The 26,785-nt window shown below is 46.1% G+C and overlaps 3 protein-coding genes across 6 annotated transcripts in view; 2 read left to right on the top strand and 1 right to left on the bottom strand.

Moving 5' to 3' along the window:
- Positions 1-3,126, top strand: part of TATDN2 (TatD DNase domain containing 2) — a 29,942-nt gene extending 26,816 nt beyond the window's left edge. Inside the window, exons 6-9 of one of the 3 annotated variants that reach the window (XR_551737.1) lie at positions 237-420; positions 845-1,018; positions 1,181-1,896; positions 2,208-3,126. Coding sequence is in view for 1 of the 3 variants with exons in the window: in XM_008589254.1 (XP_008587476.1) it covers positions 237-420; positions 845-985 (325 nt within the window). In the remaining 2 variants the exon portion in view is untranslated. Of the gene's footprint in view, positions 1-236; positions 421-621; positions 720-844; positions 1,019-1,180 lie in introns of those variants that run through there. The other 2 variants (XR_551738.1, XM_008589254.1) reach the window with 2 other exon arrangements.
- An 8,148-nt stretch (positions 3,127-11,274) lies between these two features.
- Positions 11,275-11,935, top strand: LOC103604686 (putative uncharacterized protein C3orf42). The gene is given in 4 exon segments (XM_008589260.1): positions 11,275-11,354; positions 11,408-11,463; positions 11,466-11,578; positions 11,897-11,935. Coding segments are annotated over 4 exon segments (288 nt in total).
- Positions 11,936-12,414: 479 nt separating this feature from the next.
- GHRL (ghrelin/obestatin prepropeptide) lies at positions 12,415-19,168 on the bottom strand. 2 transcript variants are annotated; one of them, XM_008589255.1, is made up of 5 exons: positions 19,024-19,168; positions 18,367-18,503; positions 18,055-18,171; positions 14,491-14,599; positions 12,415-12,568 (listed from the first exon to the last, which is right to left on the bottom strand). In XM_008589255.1, exons 2-5 carry the CDS (start codon positions 18,472-18,474, stop codon positions 12,549-12,551), a joined length of 354 nt encoding a protein of 117 aa, XP_008587477.1. In that variant the 5' UTR covers positions 18,475-18,503; positions 19,024-19,168; the 3' UTR covers positions 12,415-12,548. The 2 variants fall into 2 exon arrangements, with proteins under 2 accessions (XP_008587477.1, XP_008587478.1); XM_008589256.1 differs by lacking the exon at positions 19,024-19,168 and having other exon boundaries at positions 18,055-18,168; positions 18,367-18,497.
- Positions 19,169-26,785: the final 7,617 nt, after the last annotated feature.

Below are 26,785 nucleotides of genomic sequence, written 5' to 3' on the forward strand. Positions count from 1 at the left end.
TCTTTGTGATCATTTCAATTGGCTGTGTAGTGTTCTGCGTCACTCACTAAGTGTTGTCTTGGGTCTTACGTGTTGGAGACAGCTAGCTCTTGTCTATATTTACCATGGAGTCCTTCTCTGGGATGCAGTCTTTTCCTCTTGTGGGACTCATTTAGGGGTAATAGGTCTAGAAGTAGTTTGGGGGCTGCTGCAGAGGGGACTGAGAGTGATCCCTGATCTGGAGTTCTCTCCTCCAGGCATTGCTTCACTGGCAGCTACCCAGTCATCGAGCCCCTCTTGAAGCATTTTCCCAACATGTCTGTGGGCTTCACAGCAGTCCTGACGTACTCTTCCGCCTGGGAGGCCCGGGAAGCTCTGAAACAGATCCCGCTGGAGAGAATCATTGTGGAAACTGATGCTCCCTACTTCCTCCCTCGCCAGGTAGGGGTGTCTTCAGGCTGAGTTGAGTTACTGAGGAGAGAGGGTGGGGAGGTGGGCAGTCACCCTTAGAAGGTTGGCAGGGCCAGAGCCCCAGTGACTTCCAGGTCTCACCCTGGGCTGTGTAGATGTCTCCTCACTGTTGCTCTGCAGAACCAAAAGTCTAGGGGGCTGAGAAGCTGAAGGGTAACCACTCTCTTCCAGGCAGTGCAAAGCCCTACCCTGTAGAGGGTAGTCCAAGGAAGCGTGGGACCCTGCTCACCCCGAGCCCCCCATGACTAGGACTCTTCCTGCACCTGCAGGTAAAGGGGTCTCTACAGGACAGCCCCAAAGAGGTCCTTGCTGGGGAAGGGCCAGGGAGGGAGTTGTATGTTAATGGCTGTGCACAGAAGGCACAGTGATGTTATGAATGCTTTATGTCTTCCAGGTTCCCAAAAGCCTCTGCCAGTATGCCCACCCAGGTCTGGCCTTGCATACGGTTCGAGAGATTGCCAGGGTCAAAGATCAGCCTCTCTCCCGCACCTTGGCCACCTTGCGTGAGAACACTAGTCGCCTCTACAGTCTTTAAGCAGAGGGCACAATCTGGAATCTCTCAGAAAAGGTTATAAAATTCATTTTATATATTTTAAAAATCAGGATGAACAAGTCTTTTGTTGCATTTTCTTAAGGTAAAGAATATGAACATAGGGTGAGCATTAAGCCTGATTTGTCTTGTGTGAACTTGGTTTGGAAACTTACTCCTTTTCTCTTCCAAACCCTCCAGGGCGAGCAGCAGCCTGACATAATATAGGCTGGGTTCGAACTCTGCCTGTGTCCCAGGTCAAGAATGTGTTTGGAGAGCCCATTGGAACAGAGAAAACCAGGACAGGATGTTTTCCTTGAAACCTCGTCATAAGGCTTCAGCTTCTGGCTGGTGGGTGGGGTGAGGTTCAGTGGAGTGGGTGTGGGATGAGGGTGAGGGGAACTGCCCAAAATATCTGGGTTTTGCTTCCCAGTCAGAATGCTTCCAGGTAGTCAGTGAAGAAAGTGTGATATAAGGATACAACGAGTTTGCCAATCCAAATCCCTCCTCTCTGCAACCTGTGTTTTTGAGCAGTCCATGAATAAAGTCACCCTCCTACTTGTGGGTGTGTAACTCAGTTCCTGGTTCTCAGTTCTGAAAATGAACTCCCAAGTGGGAAATCTCTTGGGAGAAATTGACTGGAGACCTGTCTCAGAGATTCATTTTCTTGCAACCAGTGAAGTCATCCTCTTTCCTTCCTGGATAACTCTTCAATTTGGCTGTCACTGTTCTGGTGTCAACTCCAGCATCGTCACAGACAGAAGGACTTTGGTGGCTGGTCTTATTGGTTCCACTGCCATCAGTATGGAGGTGTGCAGAGGGTCGCTTATTGTCCGTGGAAAGTCCTGGCTGGAGATCCAGGACAGATTGGGGGACTCCAGGAAGAGGCCTTCTTGAGGAAGAGGACCCCAAAGGAGGTATTTCCTACTTACTGATGCCCCCAATTTGCAGCAGATGCTACCTGTTAGTCTGGTATCAAGGAGTCCCAGCTTCTCTTTGCACCATTTGTGCCCCCTTCTCCTGGCACACCTGACCAAAAGTAATCCTTCTGTTTCATCCCATGTAACAGCCCCTTGTGTGCCCCACCCAGATTGAGAGGTAAATAAATTTGATTATCCAAGCTCTGCTGGGGCCACTCAACCACGTTACATTGCCTATGCAGAACAAGCAGGCCTGGTATCTCACTTGCCTTTGCCTCTTATGTGTCCTATTTTTCTCTGTGTTTTAGAAGTGAGAACCTCTCCTTTCACTTTTGATCAACCGTGTCATCTCAAGTTGAGCTCTGCTCTGCTGCCTGTTTGTGCTTTGTAAAGGTATATTTATTACAGGCCCTAGGGGTTAAACTGGTTCAGGGTTAAGTGTAAAGAGACTGCGCTTGGTCCAAAAGGATCCTTCGCCCTAATCTCCCACAGTGAGACAGATAGACTACTCCAAATTCCTTGTCTGTTTCTTGGAGGCTTAAATTGTAAAATCCATCATTTATGGTGGGTTCCATCACTTATAGTTATTTATGGAAGGCACATTTGAACCTTGTAAGCTAAAATGGAGAAATGAAGTGGATTTAATATTTCCTATCTGGTATTTCCATTTGGCCCCTGGTACATAAGTAGCTGGCCTAGGAAGTAGGCCTTGATTCACTGTCCATCTTCCATGGAGCAGCTGTGCTGTTAGGTTGTCTATGTCTCAAATTTGCCAATGGGGAATCAGGGGGATCTTGATCTCCTGCTTGGAAGATTTGGGGAACTGCTAAGTATATCTCCAAATGCTTTATTGTCACCCAAGTGAACTGCAGCATAGCTATCTTCTCTACCACAAGCCTTGTTCGTCAGTTCTGCCTACATGTGAACCAACTAGCCCTGCATTAGACTATTAAAAGCGATGACCAAATGGATGCCTCCAAGCCTGTGCAGTCTGTCTGCCAAGGAAAAGCACAAGGTGCTATTTACTTTTATCTCTAGGATTTAGGATTATCATTTATGTGCTGTTACACAGTGAAACCTTACCTGTGTGGGCATGAAAGCTGGTTGGCATTATTCTTGATTTAGTTTTTTGGATGGTTGATTTGATTGTTTTTGCTGTGCTGTGTCTGTATCTCTTCCCTTCTTTGGCCATCTCTGTGGAAATAAAGTGATAGATCCTCTAGCCAACTCCCATGCTCTCCATGTTTGTGTAGATTTCTTGGAGTTGATACAGTGGTTTAGTCTGGTTGGTGGCCAGCTTTGTAACCTGAGAATCCAAATGTCTGGAGACATTCTTGAGTACACACGAGCCTCTGTCAAATTAAACTGCATGTAAGAATACGTGGTACCTTCTTAACAAGTTCTACTGCCTTGGAGCATAAACTCTCATTTCACTTTCATGTACTGCTACTGCTACTTCTTAAGCTTTGAAAAGTACATAGATACCTTCTTTTCCTCTTTTTTTTTGTTTAATTTTCCCAGAGCGATGAAGTAGGAGGGAGAAAAAATCCAGTACATGGGGGTGTTGATGAGTCAGTTGTACGGTGGGTTTTGTACTTTGCACTCCTCTGATGTTTCTGGGTAAACTTTGGAGGAAATTCTGTTTCACTGCTGGAAGTCAGTCTTCTTAATTTGTACTAAGTCATTCTTGAATACAAGTACATAAGCCAAAAGTTAAACCTACATGTGAAAAGGAAAGCTCTCTTCCAAGAATGCTAAACAGGTTCAAATTTCTGTTGCTGCCTCATCTTTTAGACACACTCATTGATTATGTATTCTCAGTGTATACCTTAACTTTGTCTCAGTTCCTTCCCAGTTGAACATAAGATTGACTATTTCACTCAGTGATAGTCTATTTGTGGCCAAAGCTCTGCTCTTGGCTTCTCTAGTGTTTCCATCTTTCTGTATGAAGTTTGAGACTGATACTAATCATTTGCTGTCAGCACTTTCATTTTTGCATCATTCATTTTTATAAAGTAAGGGCAAATGGCCACTGGAATATACAGTGATTCAGTAAGCAAACTCTGTCAAACAAAGATGATGATCAGTGGCCAGCCAGCCCCTCCGTGGTCACAGTAAATGCCCATTTGTCAGTGATGTTTGAAAGCGCATTCAGATGAAGGAAGGTAGTTTTGTATGGGTGTCTTCACTCTTCTGTTTGCCCAGTCATAAGAGAATCTTTTTTTTTTTGTGACCGGTAAGGGGATCGCAACCCTCGGCATGGTGTTGCCCGCACCACGCTCAGCCAGTGAGCTCACCGGCCATCCCTATATAGGATCTGAACCCACGGCCTCGGTGCTACCAGTGCTGCACTCACCCGAGTGAGCCACGGGGCTGGCCTGTCATAAGAGAATTTCTAAACATATACCTATAAATGTATACTAAGTTAAATACATGTGCTGCTATACTAATTATAAAACACAAAGTACAAGTTTTTTCATAAAAACAATTTGTTTCCCCAGCAAATATCTTGCTCACCTCAGGGGTATATATGTCCCACTTCAGAGACCCTTAAGTTAGTGGTATTATAAAATAATGCATGGAGGAGTAGATTTCAGAAAGCTGACATAAAAAACATGTTTGAAATGATACATTTTCTCAAGGGTGGCCCCTAACCATTTTCTTTGATAAATTTTATTTCTGCCCATTGTTGACTTGAAATTGTCTTCCACCCCCCTATCCTCCCGACACCAAATTCCATTGATGTATTACAAGGAAAATGAAAAATAAAAACAAAAATCCCTTGAGTCCTAGACAGTAGGGCAAGGGAAGCAACATTGACCAGGAGGTGGTAGAATATGATGGAAAAAGCCTGCACTGGAGCTCTACAGCTCTGGTTATGAGTCTGCCATGTATTTGTTATGTGACCTTGGGAACATTTACATAGCAAATCCATGGCACTTTAGTTTTCTCCCTCTTAAGTAGGCTTGCTGTGAAAATTAACTGAAATTCCATTAGTCTACATAGGTATTTAGAACAGTGCCTGGTCAACAGGAATGCAGGGAATGGTGGCTGTTATAATAATTGAATGCCTACTATGTGCCACATGCTTTTGTGGGAGTTGTGATGTTCAGTCTTAACAGATTTTAGTCTGGGTCATACAGCTGGTGTTCAAATTCAGGTCTGAGTCCAAGCCCATAGCTTTGCACCACACCTTGTTGCCTGGCACTGATGAGAGTACCCAGTCCAGAGTCGGTGCTCAGTGTTTGTTTCTTGAATGATTGACCTGGGCAAGAGAATTGGGGAGAGAAGTGAGTTCTTGTCTTTGGTAGCAGAAACATCAGATGACTAGCATTTTCCCCAGGGTCTAGTACCCATCCTCCCCCAAGCCCAATCAGTGGATGTGCTCTCACCAGGTCAGGAGCTGGTATCCTGGCCACTTTGACCACACTTGAGCCTTGGATCCTCTTTAGCTATTGAGAAGAGGGCTGTGAGCATGGTGAGTGACAACCAAGTGATGGAGCTGGGATATGTCTAAGTTCCAGGACAAGCGTGTTAATCTCTGCATCAGTGCTGGGTGCCTGGGGAGGCAGGGGGCTGGCTATCTGGAGGCTGAGGAACGTCCTTCCCTCCACATCTGCTTCCTTTCTCCCTCCTCCCTCTCTTCCCCCACTTTATTTACACTCCAATATCTTTAATTTCTTTAATGATGACAAAATCTTTCCATTTATGGTCATTATGAGGCTTAGAGGCAAATGTTTTTGGGAGCAAGAACAGTGAACTAAGTCACTATATAGTCATATAGTTGTATCTATATAGTTGTCTTAGGGATGGAAGAGAGTGTGTGCGCGTGTGTGCATGTTTGCCCAGGGAACAGACATGGAGTTGACAACAGAGCTGGGGCTACAGAGATTGGGGGGAGGTGAAAGGAAACGGGATACCTTTTTCATGTGTTCCCAGCTTTGCTGAGAACCCCACCTGTCCTGATCTGAATTTCCTTGAGTTTTATTATAGTCAATACCTGTTCCATGCTAGGTGGGGTCACCTGGTCCTACAGTGTGCTGTGCTGCATGAATATGATCCAGTTCCCTCTAAGCCATTTAATAGCCTAGGGATCTTCATAAAATGCAGATCCTGATATAGTAGGGCAGGGGTGGAGCTAAGATTCTGCATTTCTAAGAAGTTCCCAGATCATGGTAATATACCATGGACCACAGACACACAGTTCCTCTATGAGAGATGGCAGTTGGGTTTTGGTGTGCCCACCAGGTCTGGTCAGTGGTTAGTGATGGATTTTGGACATGACCGGCGCCATTGTGCACACAATGAGCACAAAATAGCCGCCGGCTTCGTATTCCACTCTAGCACCAAGCCCCGCCCCACTTCCCTTTATGAGAAGCCTCCTGACTTGAATAGAAACCCCTTTTGCTTCCACAAGGATGCAGTTTTTCCACCCCAATCCACATTAGCATAATGACCCTCCTTGATGGTATCAGCCAGCCCTTGGTGCAATGAGAAGCCTCCTGACTTGAATAGAAACCCCTTTTGCTTCCACAAGGATGCAGTTTTTCCACCCCAATCCACATTAGCATAATGACCCTCCTTGATGGTATCAGCCAGCCCTTGGTGCAATGAGAAGCCTCCTGACTTGAATAGAAACCCCTTTTGCTTCCACAAGGATGCAGTTTTTCCACCCCAATCCACATTAGCATAATGACCCTCCTTGATGGTATCAGCCAGCCCTTGGTGCACTATATAAGCTCTACCACCCCCACGCCTGGTGCTGTCCCCCATTTTCAGGGCAGCCCCAGGCTGTCCTCTATTTTGAGTACAGCCCGGCAGATTTCTTTCTTTAATAAAGCTTGAATGGTACCCAGCATCTCAGCTCACTTTCATTATGGTGCCTAAACCCAGGAAGGGTTTTGGCCAATGTTGTGGATGATCCCCTCTCTTGGGGTGATTGGCCCTCGGCCGCCCTTCCTGGACCTGCCGAAACCAGATGCCTCCAGGACTCTTTCTACTTTTGCTGTTTCAGACCAACGCATCCAACACCGGCCTCAATTCAGGGTGATTCAGTGGGTCTGTCCTGCCTACTTCTATGGGTTCCCCCAACTACTCTCTACAATTCCCATCTCTATGAAGCCCAGGCACCTGGCCGAGGGAACTCTTCTTGTGCCCCCCAGCTATTGGAGGATGTTCCTCTACCTGGTTGGTAGCTTTTCTCTCAAAAAGAAGGTGGACAGCAGAGAGAGGACTCTCTCTGTTGGCATGCTTCTACCAGGACTGACTGCCCTTTTTCACCCTCTAAATGGGATCCCCACAATCCAAACCTCCACGCTCTACGCCCTTGGGCTGTCTCCTGGCCAATTTTTTGGCTTCCAGGGAGACATTAAACCTAAACATCCCGTTTTCTACTGCACTCTGTGCTCTATGCCTCTGGGCCATCTCCTGGCCAATTTCTTGGCTTCCAAGAGATAACAAGTGTCCCCCAGCAAGGCCCAAATTTCTTCTCCTTCAGTCACCTACTTGGGAGTCCACTTCACCCCCAACACCAGAGAAATAATGGTGGATCACAAAAGTTTAATTTTGGAACTCCCTACTCCTACCACAAAGAGTAAAATTCTTTCTTTCTTGGGGCTTGCAGGGTATCTTTGCCTATGGATTCCTAACTTTGGTGTGCTAGAAAAGCCACTTTATGGGGCAGCCAAAGGGGATCCTGCCATTCCCTTAGATCCCACAAAGCTCATTCATTCTCCCTTCCAGTGATTAAAAGTGGCTGTCCTTGCAGCCCCAGCTCTATCTCCCAAACTTATCTCATCCTTTTATCCTATTTGTCACTGAAACCCAAGGATTGTAAGTCGGGGTTTTGGGACAAAAGGCAGGAGATATTTTCTCCCTGCTTACATACCTCTCTAAACAACTAGACACCACAGCTAGAGAATGGGACCCTGTTTACAGGTCTTGGCAGCAGCCACCCTTTTAGCACAAGAAAGCTCTAAACTAACTTTTGGACAACAAACTGTCAAGACCTTCTCGGCCATAAGGCCAAGTCAATTCTCTCCCCTTCCTGCCAACAACTTATTCACCTTACTTTCATTGAGAATTCCCAGTTTTCCTTCAAACCTTGCCCTTCCCTTAAATCCGGCCACTCTCATCCCAAAACACTGATGACCCTTAAAACACAATTGCGTGGAGGCTTTACACCTCTTTCTCAATCCCTTTCCACACATCTCCCTGCATCCCATTACGTGGTTCATAGATGGGAATGCCACCTGCATGCCCGCCCTCCAGGCGGGTTATACCATAGTAAATCTAACAAGCTATTGAGGCTGCACAACCCCCAAAGGAGGGTAGGGTTATACACTGCAGAGGACACCAAACCTCCAACGACCCCATAGCCCAGGGCAATAAACTGGCAGATGTAATTGCAAAACAGCCTGCTTAACCACCAGGCTCCCACTCTTCCTCTCCTGCTCAGGTCCTTCTCATGGCCCCCATGCCCTTATCCCAATAAACACCCCAAGAAATATACCACCTCCAACAGTTGCGGGCACAGAGAAAGGACAACTGGTGTACTCTGGTCGCTATGTTCTCCCTACTACACAAACTGAGCAAATCCTTTTAGATTTTCATCATTCAGTTCATATAGGCTATGAACCCCTACTATGCCTTCCTCAGCCCTTATATTACTCTCCCCACAAAAGGACACTCTATCTTCTTAGTAGATACCTTTTCAGGTTGGATTGAGGCTTTTCCCTGCACTTCAGAGGATGCTACAACAGTAACACATGCTCACACCTCAGAAATCATCCCTCGTTTTGGCCTACACACCAGTCAGTCACTCGCTGACAGGCTGCTCCTCGCAAGCCCACAGGCCTCAGCCCCCTCGAACTTATGTATGGTAGTCCCTTCAGTCTCACACCTCTCCCTTCCAGCCTATCACCTTTAGGCCAGTATCTCCCTACTCTTTCGCTCATTAGGGATCTTCTTAGGGAACAGGCCAACCTTCTATTACCTCATCCTTTCCCCACCACCCCCTCAGACTTTAAATTGAGCCTGGGACAGCAAGTGTGTATTAAGACCCGAATCCCAAAGCCTCTCTTGCCATGTTGGGAAGGGCCTTATACAGTACTTCTCACCACCCCCATGGCAGTAAAAGTACTAGGAAATGCCCCTTGGTATCACTTATCCTTGGTAAAACTAGCACCTGAGACTTTACCCAAAGAATCTGTTAACACCAAGCCAGAGGGGTCCCTCTGCTCACACCCCAACCTGACATCTCTTCACACTTTGTCCATTTTAGGACCCACAAAACTGAAAATCTCCAGGACCTCTGCTCTTCCCCCAATCCCAGAAGAAGGATGATCTTTCCCCTGGCGATTATGCTCTCGCTCTTGCAGCCCGCTTCACATCCTTCACACAAGAGCTACTATTATACTATCTGTTCTAGTACTTGCTACAGGATTGGCAGAAGCTGCCCCAAAAGAGTGTAACATTATGAGAAGATTTCTCCTGGCACTTCTTTACTTCCTATCCGTAGGATGCTTCTTAACGATTTCATTGTGGCAATGCCCCCTTTAAATTCTTTGGCTCCCTAACCCTTTGCATCCTTCCCGTGTTTTCCCTCCTATCTCAATGCTCCCCCTTACCTGGAACATGGAGGTTTCAGGTCCACAGGGATGATGTAGTCCTCAGCAAATCAGACTGGTCCCCGAGTGACTCATTTGTCTCCCATTTCGTGAGAAACTTTTTGTGGTCACCGCCCTCCCTGTCGATGCAGCCCACAACGTTTCCACATGCGTCTCTTCACATGCCCCAAATGCTACTACTCACTTACCCCCTCCTCATCCATGCTGTAAAACTGGAATAAATTTCCTTTGTAAAACTACGTTATCCTGTTGTCTGCCCCCCCCCCCAACGCGATTTCTTGCTTATTCTTTTGGCTTGTCCCTGACATCACCCTCCAGACAGATGGAGGGATGGAGATGAGACTGAGACTAACTTCGGCCCCTCCCTCTCAGGAATTGCCCCTGCTCCTATAGGGCACTAATTGTACCTTTTAACTGGGGCAGGGATCCTTCCTGCAACTGGAACTGGCATAGTGGGCCTTGCTACTGCCTCTCAATTCTATCAAAAACTCTCAGAAGAACTAAGTATAGATAGCACCTACTCCCTCCAGTGACAGGTCACTTCACTCACAACAGTCACTTTCCAGAACCGTCGGGCCCTTTACTTCCTCACAGCTGAGAAGGAAGGCACCTGCCTCTTCTTGGGGGAGGAATGCTGTTATTCTGTAAATGAGTCCAGGGTGATCCAAAACAATTAAACCATTTCACTGAACCCTTGGATACCCTGGCTTATGTCCCTACTGGAACCCCTAAATGGGCCTCATCCTACTTTTTGGTCCCTGTCTCTTTTGGTGTTTCTCTAATTTCTTGCAGGAACATATACAGGCTTTCACCAGCCAAAAGGTCGCCAAATTGTTCCTGTGAGGAGGATATCAGCCCCTCAGAAACAGCGACCCTTCCCCGGAGGAATACAACCTACCCACACAAAACCAGTACCCCGCCACCTAATTGTTTTGCCCACCAACATAAATCTTTTATTTTTTCATATCTTCACCCTTCTCCAGCAGGAAATAGCTTCAGAAAAATGAGACCTTCGTCCCTTTTCCCTTCTTCTTATACTTGAAAGGCAGGAATGATGGATTTTGGATGTGACCCGCGCCATTGTGCACACAATGAGCACAAAATAGCCGCCTGCCTCGTATTCCACTCCAGCACCAAGCCCCTCCCCACTTCCCTTTACGAGAAGCCTCCTGACTTAAACAGAAACCCCTTTTGCTTCCGCAAGGACACAGTTCGCCACCCTGATCCACATTAGCACAATGACCCTCCTTGATGGTATCAGTGAGCCCTTGGTGCACTATATAAGTTCTACCACCCCCACACCTGGTGCTGTCCCCCATTTTCAGGGCAGCCCCAGGCTGTCCTCTATTTTGAGTACAGCCGGCAGATTTCTTTCTTTAATAAAGCTTGAATGGTACCAGGCATCTCGGCTCACTTTCTTTCAGTTAGTGCCTTGAGTACTAGGTGGCCAGAATTTTAGTTGAGGGGGCACTTGGCTTCAAGACCCCTCTGTGATAGGAGTTTTCCAGAGTGTGGACATTACCCCAACTCCATCTCTGTAGAGGGTTTCCTACATATTTCTTTTTTTCTCCCCTACATAATGTGCTTGGTTGGTAACCTACTTTTTCTAGTAAGTATTCATATGTCTGAATTGGCAAGTTGGCAGTGCTTATTTTGGTTGTCTTCCTCCCCTTAGTGATGTGTCCCATCCATCATCATCAGCACTCGGAAATCAGTCTACATGTTTGCACCAAGGTGTGCGTGACTGATGAATGACATTCCTCCCAGGAGGACTGTTGTTCTAACTGGAATTAAGTTTTGGAATGTAAGGGTCAAGGCTCATCAGCTGTGACCTAGAGCTGTAGAAGATGTTTTGGGATACCTACCTGGTGTCAATGAAGTAACCAAGGCAAGAGGCAGCCTTGTCCGCTGCTTTGCCAGGCCTTTTCAATAGTGGACAAGGAGGAAGGAGAACGTAATTATTTCACCGCTGTCTAGCAGTGTTAAGAGCCATTGCTAGGCACGTCAGTATGTCTAACTTCAAATTCATTCCTTGGCACTCCCTTCATCCTGTTTTTTTTTTTTTGTCTTTTTTCCGTGTCCGGCAACGGATCGCAACCCTCAGTGTTGCCCCCGTACCGGACCGGGGACCGGCAACGGGATTGCAACCCTCGGTGTTGCTCCCGCGCCCCGCTCAGCCAGTGAGCGGGAACCGGTCCGTATGTGGGATCCGAACCCTCGGACGGGAGCGCTGCCGCGCTTCCCAAGCGGCGCACTATCCAGTGCACCACCGGGCCGGCCCCTTCATCCTGTTTTTAACCATCCCGTTGACTGATCTTGAATGGATGTTGGCTCTGATAACATCACCTGAAGTTTCTTTTTCCACATAGCCCTTGCTGGTTGTTAATCAGTTCATGATGCAGACTTGATACACTTAAGAAGCTCTGATATTCAAAGGCACCGTGTTTTTCTTTTTCCTATCCCTCTTCCTCCTCCTCTTGCTCCATAAGAAACCTTTTGTCATGCATTCCCCCAGCAGTTTGCTTGAATGAGTTGGTTTAATTTGGTTTTCTAAGCGTGCACACCTGCCTTGCATATGTCCTTTTATTCTTCTTCCCATTGACCATAGACCAAGAATTGTTTTTTTTTTTTTCCTTTTTGTCTTTTTTCGTGACCGGCAACGGATCGCAACCCTCGGTGTCATGCCCGCACCTTGCTCAGCCAGTGAGCGGCCGGTCTGTATGTGGGACCCGAGCCCTCGGCGGGAGCGCCGCCGCGCTCCCAAGCGGCGCACTGTAGCAGTGCGCCACCGGGCTGGCCCAAGAATTGTTTTTGTTTTGTTTTGTTTTTGGTAAAATGTGAAATTTTCTTCTTTAGCGAAATAAATGCCTATTTTGAACATTCACCATACAATTTAAACATTTATTCACCTCTTACACTAGTACAACAGTACTGGGGGTTGTTGCAGAAGCAATCTAAAAGCCAGATGAGAGTTTCTAAGTTTGGGAGAAAATTGAAGAGGTGGGCCAGTCTTGTGGGTGATCACTTGTCAGCTGGGGCCTCTGAAAAGCAAGAGGTCACGTCAAAATTCTGGGTCTACCATCCTACCAATACCATCACAGATGGCTTTTCTCCCACAATGGTGATGTTGGAAGTGGTATATTGTAATGGGGGTGGGGAGGAGGTAGCATTGGCCTTGGAGTCAGAAGATGGCTTTGGAGTGTGGACTGTTGTGACCTAGGGCAAGTTGCCTCATAGCTCTGAGTCTTGGTTTCCTTATCTGCACAGCAGGGTGAGTGCTGCCCCTGCATACCTCACAGGGTTGGTGGGGTGGGGGGTAGTCACCATGTTGGTGAGGACAGTGCTTTGCAGATTATAGCATGCATTTTTAAAGGCATGTGTTTCTGCTGTGGAGTATACATAAAGCAAATGTATTTCACAGGGCCTGGTTTTCCAAAGCCTTGCAGTTTCAAATGTTAACATTGCAAAGGACAGGAAATTTTCCCCAGGCTATACTCTCTGCTGTAAGATAAAGAATTGTAACACAGTAAGTTTGCTGGCTCAAAGACAGGGTACTGATTGATATGTAAAGACCCTGGGAAATTGCTGTAAGAAGAGAATGTTTGCTAAGATCAAGCTTTTGTTGGTGGATCAACTTAACTTCTTGCAAATTGCATTATGGAAGGTCACCTTGCTTTTTTTTTTTTTTTTTTTTCTTTTTGTCTTTTTTCGTGACCGGTAGTGGGATCGCAACCCTCAGTGTCGCGCCCGTACCGCGACCAGCAACGGGATCGCAACCCTCGGTGTCACGCCCACACTGTGCTCAACCAGTGAGCGGACCTGTCTCTATATGGACCCTCGGCGGGAGTGCCGCCGCACTCTACCGAGTGCACCACTGGGCCGGCCCAAAATCAGCAAATTTCATACTGATCCTGAGCTATTTTCTAATCCACATTCTGTTAATTGTCTCATAATGCCTTTTACAGCTGTTTCTGCAGGTCCAGGATCCCATCAGTTCAGGAGCACATGCTGCATTTAGAGGTTGTCTGTTCTCCTTTCAGCTGGAACAGCTAGCTAGCTTTTCTTTGTTCATCTTCCTCGCCCATGGCATCTGAAGGATCACAGGCCAGTTATCCTCTCTTGGCTCCATTGTGGTTAGATTCACGTTTTGCATTTTGGGCAGAAATGTATCCTGGGGCTTTTCTGATGAGTGTTTCCTGGCCCCACCTTGCTTGTTTTACCTATGTTCTCTTCCTGTAACTTCCTGGTCTGGAGAATAAATGTGGGAAGAGAACCCCAATTCAGGGTTAATTTCCCAAATGGAAAGAATGCCTCCCTCTTGAGGGTTCCGGGAGATTAACCCCTTTTCAGGGCATCTCACTGCTCAGAAGAGATGGGCTGTGAGTAATCTTTGGCGGCTCTGTCACCCAGGGGAAAAGGGGTGACAAATCCGTGGGAGGCAAAGCAACATTCTGCCTCCTCAGTCAGGAACAAGTTAGGTGATTTCCCTTTTTTTTTTTTTTTTCTTTAAATGAGGGGATTCAAAATGGAACCCAAAAACCTTTGCTTAACTGGCTATGGAGCCTGTTCTAAATGAGACTGTGGCCCTAATTCCTTTTGTTTGTGAAGTAAGGTTATACAGTAAAGGTGCTTTAACACCAAATAATTTTATATTCTCACAATAGGTACTAGCTCCATTTCACAGTTCAGGAAATTGAGGTTCAACTGGGAAGCTGAGTTTATGTATTAGTTCTTGGAACATAGTGTCCTTTGAATACGACAACTTTGTGCCCAACCCTCTTATCCGCGATGCACAAATAACAGGCAACCAACTTTCCTGCAGATATTTGGGAAAGAGGAATTGGAAGGTTTTTTTTGAGAGGCAGGAGATGGGGAAGAAAACTTCTCTGGTGTCACCCAAAGGGTGGGCTTGCATTTGGGACTTCAAGGGAATTGAAATAACCTGACCCAGGCAAGGACTTACCTTTGGCCTCTTCCCACAGGATGTCCTGAAGAAACTTCCCTAGGGCCTGGCTGTGCTGCTGGTACTGAGCCTCCGACAGCTTGATTCCAATGTCAAAGGGGGCGTTGAACTAGGAGGTAGGGCATAGAGGACCCAAGAGGTGTCAGAGTTCACACACCCCACTGCCCCAAACACATGCCACTATCACAAAGTGGACTCTGGACTCTCATGTTCTCTCCTTACAGGGGTAGGGAGGGAGAATGGTGTTTGGGTCCCAGCAGGTAGCAGTGAGTGACGTCTCAACCAGGGCTGACTCTGCCTTCTGGGGCCCATGTCTTACCTTTCCTCTTCCCATTGTTAGGATACTGACCTTGCAGTCTGTCCGTTACCCTAGCCTCAGCCTCTAAGAGGGTTGCTAATAAAGGCTGTGGAGTCACCTCAGACAAGTTTTTTCCTCCCTTGCAATTTGGGAAGACAAAAAATTTTTTTTTGGAAGAAAAAAGGTTGAATTGCTAATGGTAAAATTTCAGGCCCTGGCAGGGAGGTTTTTGGGGGGCAGTGGCTCCACCTGGCATACAGAGCACCAGCCTGGGTGATGGGCTCTACCCCTCACTTTCTTATTCATTTTTCCTCTCCCCTTTCTCCTTTCCCAGGTATTCTTCCTGTCATATATGAGGCTACTTCAAAAGGTTCATGGAGGGGCTGGCTGGTTAGTTCAGTTGGTTAGAGCACAGTGTTATAACATCAAGGTCAAGGGTTTGGACCCCATACCAGCCAGCCACCAAAAAAAATAACTAAAGTTTGTGGAAAGATTCCTATTATCTTTTAATTCTATTTTTCCATACTTTTGAAGTACCCTTGTACACAGCCCTTTCTTTGTTCTGTGGAAATTCAAAAAGAAGCTGACTTTTTCCTAGAAGGATGCTCTGAGCCAATACCTTTCTTCTTTCTGTGCCTCTGTTTCTTCCCTTCTCCAGGGAGAGTGCCCCATCTTTTCCATTTTCCAGACATTCTCTGAGATGATTTATTGGAGCCCAAAGCTTTGGGTAAATGGAAAAAAGCTCTGTTTGCAGCCACATCATAGATTTTTCTCTCCTTGAGAGCAAGACTGTCTTTATCTCTGCTTTGCCACGTAGCTACTTCGGTGCCCAGCCATGTTGGTCTGAATGAGTCAGTGTAGGAATCTTAGTGGAAAGAATCTTAGTGCTGGAAGGGAGCCCTAGGTCATCTGGTCCTTCTGCCTTCTCTACCCCCTAGCAGAAGCCCGGAGAGGATGAATGACTTGCCTGAGGCCACAGAGGGAGTTGGTGGCCGAGGACTAGAAGACTTAAATTTACCCTGCCCGGAAATCACGCCCTTCCCCTGTCAGGCCAGGCTAAGGCCATATCTCCATCTCATCCATGTTGTAGCAGTACCTCCCAGGTAATACAATACCGCTATTCGCATTTATTAAAGTAACAAATAGCTATTTGTTCCCTTTTTACAATTTACTCCCTCCCCTCATCTCCACTGTGAAGGTGGAGTGGGTGGGGAATGACATGATAGGCTTTTAGGGAACTTTGGGCCTTCCATCCCTCCTTCAGTAGAACTTGTTTCCCTACTTCCGCCCCTGTGGTTGATGTAGGTGGTCAGATCACCTGACATGAGCACCGATTTGGGAAACTGCTGGTCTGGTCTGACATCCTGGAACTGTGTGGTAGGGGCAATTGAAAGGTTACATGGTGACTGTTGGGAGATCTTCTTGATGTGACTTGAAAAAGCCCCTTCTCTCTTAGCCTCAGTGGCCCATCTCTTCAGTGGGGGTGGATGCGGGGCTTGGTCTCAAAAGTCTTCCAGCTCTGAAACTTGATTTTGGGAGGAAAACGTTTGAGGGGAGTGGAGGGGCCTGAGACGAGAGAGGTGGAACCCTAGGATGCAAGGGGTTTGGGCAGCCGCATTGCAGGCCTCCTGCCCTGCCCCACCTCTGGCAGCCCCAACACCGGCCAGGCACTTCAGACTTCCCATTCTCATGGAGGCAGTGTGGGCCATTTCTTCCAAGATCAACTTTCACCAGAACTGGAAACCTCCTGTTATCCCAGCCCTGGCTTGAGTCATCAACTACCAAGACCTCTTCCCCTCTGGGCTAACGTATAGTATAATGTAGAGCTCTTGTGGCTGGGGCGACTGCCTGCCCACTGGAGCTGCCTGCCCACTTTTTCACTGAGAAAGTTTTCTGGTTTTAGCTGAAGGGTTTGCAGGCCATTAAAATGGGAATCTAGTGGGTTGGGGGGATAGGGGGGTGTTTCGCACCTAGTGCAAAGGAAGAACACCTCTAGGTTCTGGTGAGGATCAGAGAGGGCAGGGGTTTTGGGAGCTTGGGGTTGGCATTCATCTTTGACTGGAGAAGAGGATGGTGAATAGGTAAAGGGAGGCCAAGGAAGGACGCACTTCAGCTGTTTCTCAGGCAGAAAGAGACCACTCCTAGGGCACTGTGCATTCTCTCTGTTTGCCAGACCAGTGAGGAGGAAGAGAGGGTTTGGGAATTGGCATCAGCCCTGATCTCAAGTCCCATCTGGGGCCTTGGGCAAGTGAGTTCACCTGTCTAAACTTCTGTTCCTCATCTATAAAATAGGGATAATAATAGCAGCCTTACTTACCTCATGGGTTGTTGTAGAGATGAAATGATATGTAATAAGGGAAAAACAGCTTGTAGAGGAAATTAGTATACACAGGCACAGCAGTATAATTATTGCCATTCTTAAGTACTACCCCAGGGGAATCCTGGTTTAGCTGCAAAAAGGTATTGCCACCTAAATGCTTGAAAAAAAAAACAAAAAAACAACCCCCCAAAATACCATTCCCTGAACCACAGCCAACCTTTCAGGAAGGTTACATAGACAACCCTTGTAAAATCCCTTGACTCCCTCCTTTTAATCCTTGAGCTGTCTCTAAACTTTTTCTTTGTCCCACACAATATTTGTCAGAGCAACAATAAGTCTGATCTACCCCTTCCTTGCCTCCAGGTGAGGTTCAGTGAGTGTTGGCTGCAAGAGCCTTGGCTCAGCTGGCTAGGCCTGTGTCTCAAAGCACTCCACCCCTAAGGTCAGGCCTTAGAGGCTCCCGAGTAAAACAAAGTTTTCTGTGGAGAAACATCTTCAGTCTTTGACCAGCTGTTTACATCTGGTGTCTTTATGTCTTTGCAGGGTACTTGCTGGCTCCCTTTGAAATCTGGAGTGTGCTAGCTCCTCCTCCACTGCCTGCAGCTCCTCACATTCCCATTCTGTTGTAGCAAAGTTACTTCCAGACATTTTTCTCTTAGTGGGCAAAGACCTCATAGAGTCCAGTGCAGAGCTCAACCATTTTAGTACAGTTTTAGAATTCTTTTTTTTTTTTTTTTGGCAGATGGACAGTAAGGGGATCCAAACCATTGACCTTGGTGTTACAAGGCCACACTCTAACCAGCTAAGCTAATCAGCCAGCCCTTGTTTTAGAGTTCTTGAGTAGCTTGTAAGTGGATCCCTGTTCATAGCCATCTCTTCCTGCCCTCTCTCTTCCCAACCCCAACGCTTTACTGCCATAAGAGCTTAAAACGGCAGAGGTACTGACCCGAATTTCCAGTTTGTCCTCTGCCCCTTCCACCTGACTTCTGTCTTCTGGATGGAGCCAGCCTTCTAGAGCTCGGGGCTGTAGTTTGGCCGTTGGCTTCTTGGACTCCTTTCTCTGCTGGAAAGGGGAGATGTTCTCTTTAGGACCCTAAGCCCCCATATTCTACCAGAAACAGAGTGAGGTCAGATCAGAGCCTTCCTTTTTGCTCTGGGAGAAGGCTGAAGCCCAGAGAAGTGAGCCACTGCTCCAGGTCACATGGCTGGAACAAGATACCCCAGTCAGTATGTGGGGCCTTGTGGAGAGAAGTCTCACCTGGACTTTCTGGTGTTCAGGGCTCAGGAAGCTGGAGCCTCCCATGGCCAAATCCACCCAGAGCACACTGAGGAGAAGCAGGCTGCAGATGGTCCCTGGGGAGAGCATGGCCTCAGCTGGGTTGGGGACAGATGGGCCTGTGGAAGAGAAAGGGTCTCCACTCAGAGGCCTCATCCCCTTGATGTGCCTCAGAATTCAGGTAGGACCCCAGCAGACAGGGTGAGGAGACTTTATGACCTCGGGTCATGATGCTGAGTAGAGAGCGGCTCCCCTCTCCTCATCTTCCCAAAGCAGGAGAGAATTGAAGGATATGTGTTGTCATTTCCAAGACTGTCACAGGGCAGAATGCTTGGCAGTAGGACTTGATGTCATGGAGGTTGGGCTGACCACCACAATGTCATTTGTCCCAGGCTTCTGCTAAGTTTTTAAATTTGGGATGAAGCTGAACCAGCAAGGTCCCCAGGGGCCATGGGGAGAATGGGGACAGCTCCTAAACCAAGCTTTGTCTCTGAGCAGCCAGACTGACCCAGGTTGTCCGACATCACCTTTGTTTAGATGGACCTGCTGAGGCCCTGAGAAGTTAAATGAATGGCCAGCAGTCACACAGTATGTTAAACCTGTAAACATACACATACAAAGAGTAGAGAGAGTGCCTACCTGGGATTCCTGATGGAGGTGGTGCCCAGTGGCTGTCTGGTCCTTATATAGGAAGCCTGGTGTTTGTTTTAAACCAGCAGCTCCATCTCAGAGGTGGCCTACCATCTGTGAGGCTGATTACATTCCTCGGGAACTAAAAATGATCATGTCCTCTAGGTAGAAATCAACAGTGGAGGTCAAATGCCCTGCAAGATTGCTGGGTTGGCTTGGGGTGGTAGATCTGCCCCAGCTGTCCTTGGAAAACAGTGCAGGGAGGTGCCCCAAGTGGGCATGGTCCTGGCTTAAGTGGGATGGGGGAGAGTGGCTCTGAGGTTGGGGCCTGGCTTTGATGCTGTGTGGCTTTTTCTTACTCCCCCTTCCTCCCTTGGTGAAATGAGGCTATCATTACTGGGAGGTCTCTAAGGCCTCTCCAGTGCTGGCAGTCTTGTTTTCTATGGACCGATGCTGGTCTGGCTTCCACAAACCTCTGGAGACACTGGGAGCCAGGCTCATGTAATCCTCATACCTTCCCAAGTAGGAATGTCCCATTTCACAGATGAGGAAACTGCTGGGAGGTGCGGTTGCACATGCTCCTAACCATCCTCTCCAAGGAGCAAGTGTAGGGACACTTTCCATCAGTGGCTGCACTTTAGTCACTTGGCCTGGTATTTCTTAACATGGCAGCTTGCCTCACCTTCCCCCAGCAGGTTTTGATCCCTAGTTTAATGGACGCTTGTTCTGAGTGGGAAACAGATTGGGCCAGGATGCAGAAGATCTGTGGCCTAGTACAGTTCCTTATTAGTTGATTGGCCAAAGGCAGATCACTAATACTGCTCCTTGCTTCAGGGCCTGCCTCAGAGTCCTTTGAGGATTAAATGAGGTGATGAATATGAAAGTGCTTTAGAACCTGTGAATTATCCTGCAGATGACACCTGCTTTACACCAGGCCCATAAAAAGGACTTGCAGGCAAATGCCAAAGTTATTGCCTCGGGTTTCTATCAGCCCCAGGAATTCCTTACTTTCTGGAGTACTTCATATGATTGGATGCATAGGCAGTGACTCCTAAGGGCCAAATGAGTTGTCTACACAGAAGTCCTAGCAGTTCCGAGGAGGAATTCACTTTAGGCTGGGTCTTGGGACTGGGATGTTAGGAGAGGCTCCGTGAAAGAGGTATGTGGTGGAATTGAAGGGAGAGCATCGAAGCACACAGAGTGGTGTGAGCGAAGGTGAAATGAAGGTGTGGGTATATATGTTTGGGGCAGTAAGGAGAAGGCTGGGTGGCAACTGGGGCGAGTCATAATGAAAGGAATAGAAGGCCGTTTGGGGTCAAGTTATGGATGGCCTTGAAAGCTACTAGCCCAAGAAATCTGGCTTTCCTTTGTAGGAGGGAGGCCACTGAAGATTCTTGAACAGAGGAGAGAAAGAACCAGAGAATTAAAGAGTCGAAAAGACTTTAAAACCATGGGAGTCTGAACCTTTTATTTCACTGGAAGAAAAACGATGCCAAGACGAGCATACTTTCCCCAAAGCCATACAGCCATCAGGGGCAATGCTGGGACTCCCACCCGGGTCTTCTGACTCCTAGTACAGTGCTCTTTCTGATATACCACCTCCTTACATAATGAGCATTGTGTTCCAGGAAAATCAGTCTGCTCTGAGCAGGATAGAATTGGGGCAGGATATCCAGTCAGTAGGATATCGAAGCAGCAGAAAAGTTGATCACCAAATGACCATCTGACTTAAAAGATCAACTTCAGGGTGAATTGGACCCTTGTAGAAACTCTAGGGATAGTGGAGGTATGGGCTGGGCTGGACTGAATCCTTAGGTAGAACATGGGAGACTAAGTACCTCCTGTTGAAATTGGAACAAACTTTTTTTTGGCAGCTGGCTGGTACACAGATTGAACCCTGGACCTTGGTGTGCTCAGCACCATGCTCTAGCCAACTGAAGTAACGAGCTAGCCCTCTCCTGCTGAAAAACATCTCATCCACAGCTCACTGTGGTAGCTTAGATCCCACCTTTAGTTCCAGCAGAATGTGAGCACGTCACCAGCAGACTTTCATAGCCCTGTCAACCACTTGAGAGATTAGACCTCTTTTGGCCCCAGGGCCCAGAGGGGCTGAAGGTAGAGAAAGGAGAAATCTGGAGCCCTCAGAGAAGAAGTGCAGCTTTTTCAGAGCTGCCACCCCCACAAAAAAACACACCCCAAACAAAAACCCCAACTATGGTGACCAGGCACCTACTGAGACATGAACACTCTGCTTAATGCTGACCTGGAGGCCTCTGGAGGTAGGAGCTCCCACTGTTGATCTTAGATAACAGCAAGTAAACACCCACTGCTGGCTGAGTGATCTCTGGGGAACAGAAATATCATCTGGGAGTTGGTAAACCCCTAACCACATACCACAGAATCAAGGCTTAAGGCTTGCTGGGGAGGAAAGAAGATCTGATGGATGTGAGAACCACGGAGGGAGGAGGAAGGAGGCGCCCAGAAAGTACCTCGGTGTCCACTCATGGTTTTGGAAGGGAGATGGATGAGGCTTGGAATTGCATGCAAATCTGAACCAAGAGGAGTTGGGAGGAAGATTGTGTGACTCAAGGAAAGGACTGACATGGTTTATTCTCCTTATTCCTTTCAAGCTGGATAATAACCAAGACCAGTTTGGAAAATTCCTGAGAGGGGGAACACAACCCTTCTCCTTCTTGGAACTCCGTAAGGGTTCAGGAAGTGTGTTTCTTCTGATGGCTTGTTGCTTGGCTGATCTCCTTCCCACTGCTGGTCCCTTGAGGGTCTGCCTTAATGGATGGATGAGTGACTTCTTATTAGTGAATTAATTGCTATTTGCAAGTGGTGTCTGAGAATAAAGTATCTAAATACACTTTTCACTATAATTTCATTTGTACTGATAATTAGTTGGTTTAGCAAGCACTTTTTTCATCAAGTTCACTAAACTTCATTCTGAATGAGGCAGATTCTGGGGCTGTTGGAAGAGGTTTCATTATTTGAGTTAGGGCTTTTTGGTGGGGTTTCTTTTTTCTCCTAGTTCTGGCTTCCATAGCTTCTAGATCTGCATTTTTCAATAGAAATAGAATGCTAGCCTCAAATAAGAGCCTCATGTGATTTTAAATTTTCTAAGAGTCACATTGAAGGACATTTTTTCTATTTTTATTTTTTTTGCTGGCTGGTACAGGAATTGAACACCAGACCATGGTGTTATCAGCACCATGCTCTAACCAACTGAGCTAACTAGCCAGCTCTGAGTCACATTTGAAAAAACAAACAAAAAAAAAAACAGGTGAAACCAATTGTAATACTGTGTTTAACCCAGTATATCCAAAATATTATCAGTTCAACTTGTCATCAATATAAAAAATTATTAATGAGGTATGAGTATTTGACTTGTTTTGTTTTGTTTTATACTAAGTCTTTGAAATCCAGCACATTTCAATTTGGACTAGCCACATTTCACATGTGCCTCATGGCTACTGTATTAGATAATCATAAATGTCAGTCTTAAATTTTCCTAACCTTAGCTGTGTTCTCTCTCATCCCTTCTCCTGCCCAAGCTAAGCCTCTCCCAGTAGGGCTTCTGTGGTTTCCTGCCATCTTGGTTCTGTAGCCACAACAATTTGCCTCTTTCCTATCTTCAATCATTTCTCTCCAACAACTTCTGCCCTCAGCCTTAAAATATGCCCAGGTTTCTAATCCTGGAAGTTTATTTTATGCCGATCCCACCTTCCCCTCATGTTACCATCTCCAAGCTTAGTTTCCTTTTCCTTTTCCTGTATCCTCCTCTTTACTGTGTACTGGCTCCTCAAAACTCTAACTTGACTCCCATTCTCACCTCTGTACTGAAACTTCTCAGAGAGTTGCTGATAATCCAGTCTTTTAGTCTAGGGACCACTAAGAGCCGTAGTATCTCACGGTTGGGTGAGGCTTTTAGGGTCATCTAATCTCAATTGCTGGGTACAGATCTGTGTTGGGTTGCACTGGATTCACAGGGAAAGCTTACGAAAATGCAGATTTTTCTGATCCAGGAGGTCTGGAGTGGGGCCCCAGAATCTGTATTTTAACAAGTATCCCAGGTAGTTCTTTTCTGATTATAAAATAATGCTTACTTCCTGCAGAAAATTTGAATATATGGAAGATAAACACACACACACTCACACCTCTCACTCAGTTTACACTAATATTAATATTTTATATAACCACAGTACATTTATCAAAATGAAAAAACAAACATTGCTATATTACTGTTAAATAAACTCCACACTTTTATTTGTACATTACCAGTTTTTCCATTGTCCTATATTTTCTTTGTTCCTTTTCTCTTTTTATGCTCACTTTTGGATTGAGTGTTTTTTATGATAGCATTTTATCTTCACTATTGGTTTATTAGCAACACTGTTTTATTCTTTTAGTGATTGCTTTACATATATGATGCCTCTTCATCTATAGTGTAAGAACCTTACAACAGAATACTTTCACTTCCCCACGCCCATTCTTTGTGATATCGTTGTTACACATTTTATATCTACATGTTATAAGCCTGACAGTGCACTTTATTTTTTGGCCACTGGCCAGTATGGGGATCTGAACCCAGTGCACTTTAGTCAATATAGAGAATGACTAGAGAGATTAAAGAAATGGGAAAAAGGTCCTGTATTTACTCAGATATTTACTATTTCTGGTGCTCCTTATTACATGGTGTAGATCCAAATTTCCATCTGGTATTATTTTCCTTCTGCCTGAAGGAAACCTCCATTGGTATTTCTTATAATACAGCTGTGCTGCTTAATTCTTTCAGCTTTTATTTGAAAAAGTCTTTATTTCACTTTTTATTTATTTATTTATTTAAAAGATGACCAGTAAGGGGATCTTAACCCCTGACCTGGTGTTGTCAGCACCACGCTCAGCCAGTGAGCTAACCAGCCATCCCCATATAGGGATCCAAACCTGTGGCCTTGGTGTTATCAGCACCGCACTCTCCCAAGTGAGCCATGGGCCGGTCCTTCACCTTTATTTTTAAAAGATATTTTCACTAGGTATGGAATTCTAAGCCAATAGTTTTTTCTCTGAGTACTTTAAAGATGTTAATTTTCTTATGTTTTGCATAATTTCTGATGAGATGTTGGATGCCATTCTTATATTTGGTCCTCTGTATGAAAAATGTCTTTTTCTCTGGTTGCTTTTATAATTGTTTTTTATTCCTGCATTTTTATTATGGTTGGGGTATGTGTGTGCATGTGTTATTGTTTCTTCTGCTTGGGGCTGATTATCTTGGATCCATAGGGTTACAGTTTTAATCCAACCTGAAAATTTTTGACTGCTGTTTTTTCAAATATTTTTTCTGTCCCCTCCTTTCTTTCCCCCATCCTGGGACTCCAGTTACACATGTTTTAGACTACTTGATATTGTCCTACAGGTCACAGTTGCTTGGTTCATTTTTTTTAGTCCCCTTTTCTCTCTGTGCTTCAGTTTGTATAGTTTCTATGTCTTCAAATTCAATGATCTTTTCTACTGCAGTGTCTAATCTCTTACTCCCAGTATTTTTCATTTCAGATATTGAAATTTTTGTTTCTACTTGCAGCTCTTTTGTATCTCCTATTTCTCCCATTATGTTCATTTTCCTTTGCATTCCTGAATATATTTATAATAGCTGTTTTTTAAGGTCCTTATCTGCTCATCCAAAGCTATTATTTCTGGGTCTGTTTCTATTATTTTTCTCTCCTGGTTACGAGTCTGCTGTAGATTGGATGCCCGGCTCCCCTGCCGACCTCACTGAGCTTTAATCCCCACTGCAACTGTGGAGGGTGGGAAATCCTATTATGGCAAGTGAAAGGTGAGGGCTTGAAGAGGTGATTAAATTCTGAGGACCATGTCTAGTGAATGGATTAAAAATGGTGGCCATGGGTGTGGTTTTGAGGGCTTAAAAAGGAGAGTGCACGAGGAGCTATCTTTTTCTCTCTCTGCTCCACCATTTTCTGCTATGCGAGACCCCCTGGGTCACTGTCGCCACCACCAAGGCCTTCACCAGCTGTGTGTTCCCTGGATTTTGGACATCCCAGCCCCTGAAACTGTAAGCAGTAACTTTCATTTCCCTATAAATTACCCAGTTCCAGGTATTTAGTTATAAGCAACAAAAATGGACTAATACAAGTTATATTTTCCTGCTTTTTGCATGCCTGGTAGTTTTGGATTGCATGCTGGACATAGAGAATTTTATGTTGTCAAGTGCTGGATTCTTATTCCTTTAAAGTATGTTTGACTTTGATCTAGTAAAAAGTGAAATTATTTGTAGATCAGTTTGATCCTTTTTTTTTTTTTTTCCTTTTTGTCTTTTTTTCGTGATCGGTAACAGGATCGCAACCCTCAGTGTCGCGCCCGTACCGCGACCGGCAACGGGATCGCAACCCTCGGTGTCGCGCCTGCACCGCGCTCAACCAGTGAGCGGACCGGTCTCTATATGGGATCCGAACCCTCGGCGGGAGTGCCGCTGCTCCCCCAAGCGCCGCACTCTACCGAGTGTGCCACTGGGCCGGCCCAGTTTGATCCTCTTGAGGCTTGCTTTTAATGTCCAGAGCAGCCTTTACTCTAGAGCTAATTTAAGATGTACTATTAGGGTATAATCTTTCTTAGGACTCTACCCAGTGCCCTTTGCTAATGAAGTTGTTTCGTTCTGGTTGTTGGGAACATGAACTATTCCCACACCTGTGTGAGCTCCAGGGGCTTGATCTATTTCTTTCTAGCCTTTCTTATCTGAACAATGAAAGGAAGGCAGCAGCCATTTTCACACTGTTCTCTGAAGGCCTGGGCCATGGCCTCTCTTTCCTTACTTCAACCAAAGCAGTTCCACTTTTTTTCCATTTTATGTATTATAATCAAATACTTACTTTGAAAAGATGAGTTTTGCTGCTGAAAAAGGAGGGTAAAAGAGTAGATATAAGAATAGGGGTCCATATCTACCTGTGCACCATTTACTGAGGCAAGTGACCTGCCTTCTTATCTAAGTACCTTCATATAAAGGTTTGGTGCAAGCACCACCCTTAGATATAGTTGAGGAGCTCCAATACCTGGTCCCTGATTCTTCAGTGGAGAGGACAAACTTTGGAAATGGATCAGGACTCAAACACTGGCTTTGCCACGTGGCTGTGGACAATCCTGTGCAGGGCTTCTACCTTCCATGCCAGTTTCCTCATCAGTGAATTAGTGATCTATACCTATACAGGTTTGCTGTGTTGCTTGAATGAATCAATGTGTGAACGTCCCAAGTGTAGTGCCTGGCTTACAGCAGGTCTCAGTGAGTGCTAGTTAGTGACTGTTGTGACTTGAGGAAGGGTCCCAGAGCCTCTGCTGAGAGGTAATACCTGGCTCAGGGTCAATTAGGACAAGAACTTATCTCCCATCACAGGCCCCTCCTTTCTCTGACAGGTCAATAAACTGAATGAATTGTGCCCACTTTCCTGGCCAGCCACTTGCCTATCAGCATTCAGTTAATTTACTACCTTGCATTGGCATGGCATTTTGTGCCATGCATTAATTAGCTCATTTGAGTCTTGTAGCCATCCTGGAGGGCGGACTGTATTAGTCCTAGTCTACAGAGGAGGATGTGTACCCAGAGAAGATAAGTGGTAGGGCCAGAGCTACAGGTCTTGTCACTGAAGCACTCCTTTTATAGTGCTCTGTATGATGCCTTCAGTATCAACTGAATCTCAATGATTCTTACACAGCAACAGACCAGCTTTCTAGGTGGAGTGTAGTTACAATAATACAGCAAGAA

The sequence above is a fragment of the Galeopterus variegatus genome, unplaced genomic scaffold (assembly GCF_000696425.1).
Source record: "Galeopterus variegatus unplaced genomic scaffold, G_variegatus-3.0.2 Scaffold5329, whole genome shotgun sequence".
In the NCBI taxonomy this organism is placed as follows: domain Eukaryota; kingdom Metazoa; phylum Chordata; class Mammalia; order Dermoptera; family Cynocephalidae; genus Galeopterus; species Galeopterus variegatus.

Bases quoted from the DNA above. Each gene is read 5' to 3' on its own strand.
- GHRL (XM_008589255.1), bottom strand. From the start codon at position 18,474: ATGCTCTCCCCAGGGACCATCTGCAGCCTGCTTCTCCTCAGTGTGCTC. The intron at 18,172-18,366 runs GTGAGACTTCTC...TCCCCTTTCCAG, and splicing joins CTGAACACCAGAAAGTCCAG to CAGAGAAAGGAGTCCAAGAA. The intron at 12,569-14,490 runs GTAAGTCCTTGC...CTTGCTTTTCAG, and splicing joins CCTGTGGGAAGAGGCCAAAG to AGGCCCCAGCTGACAAGTGA.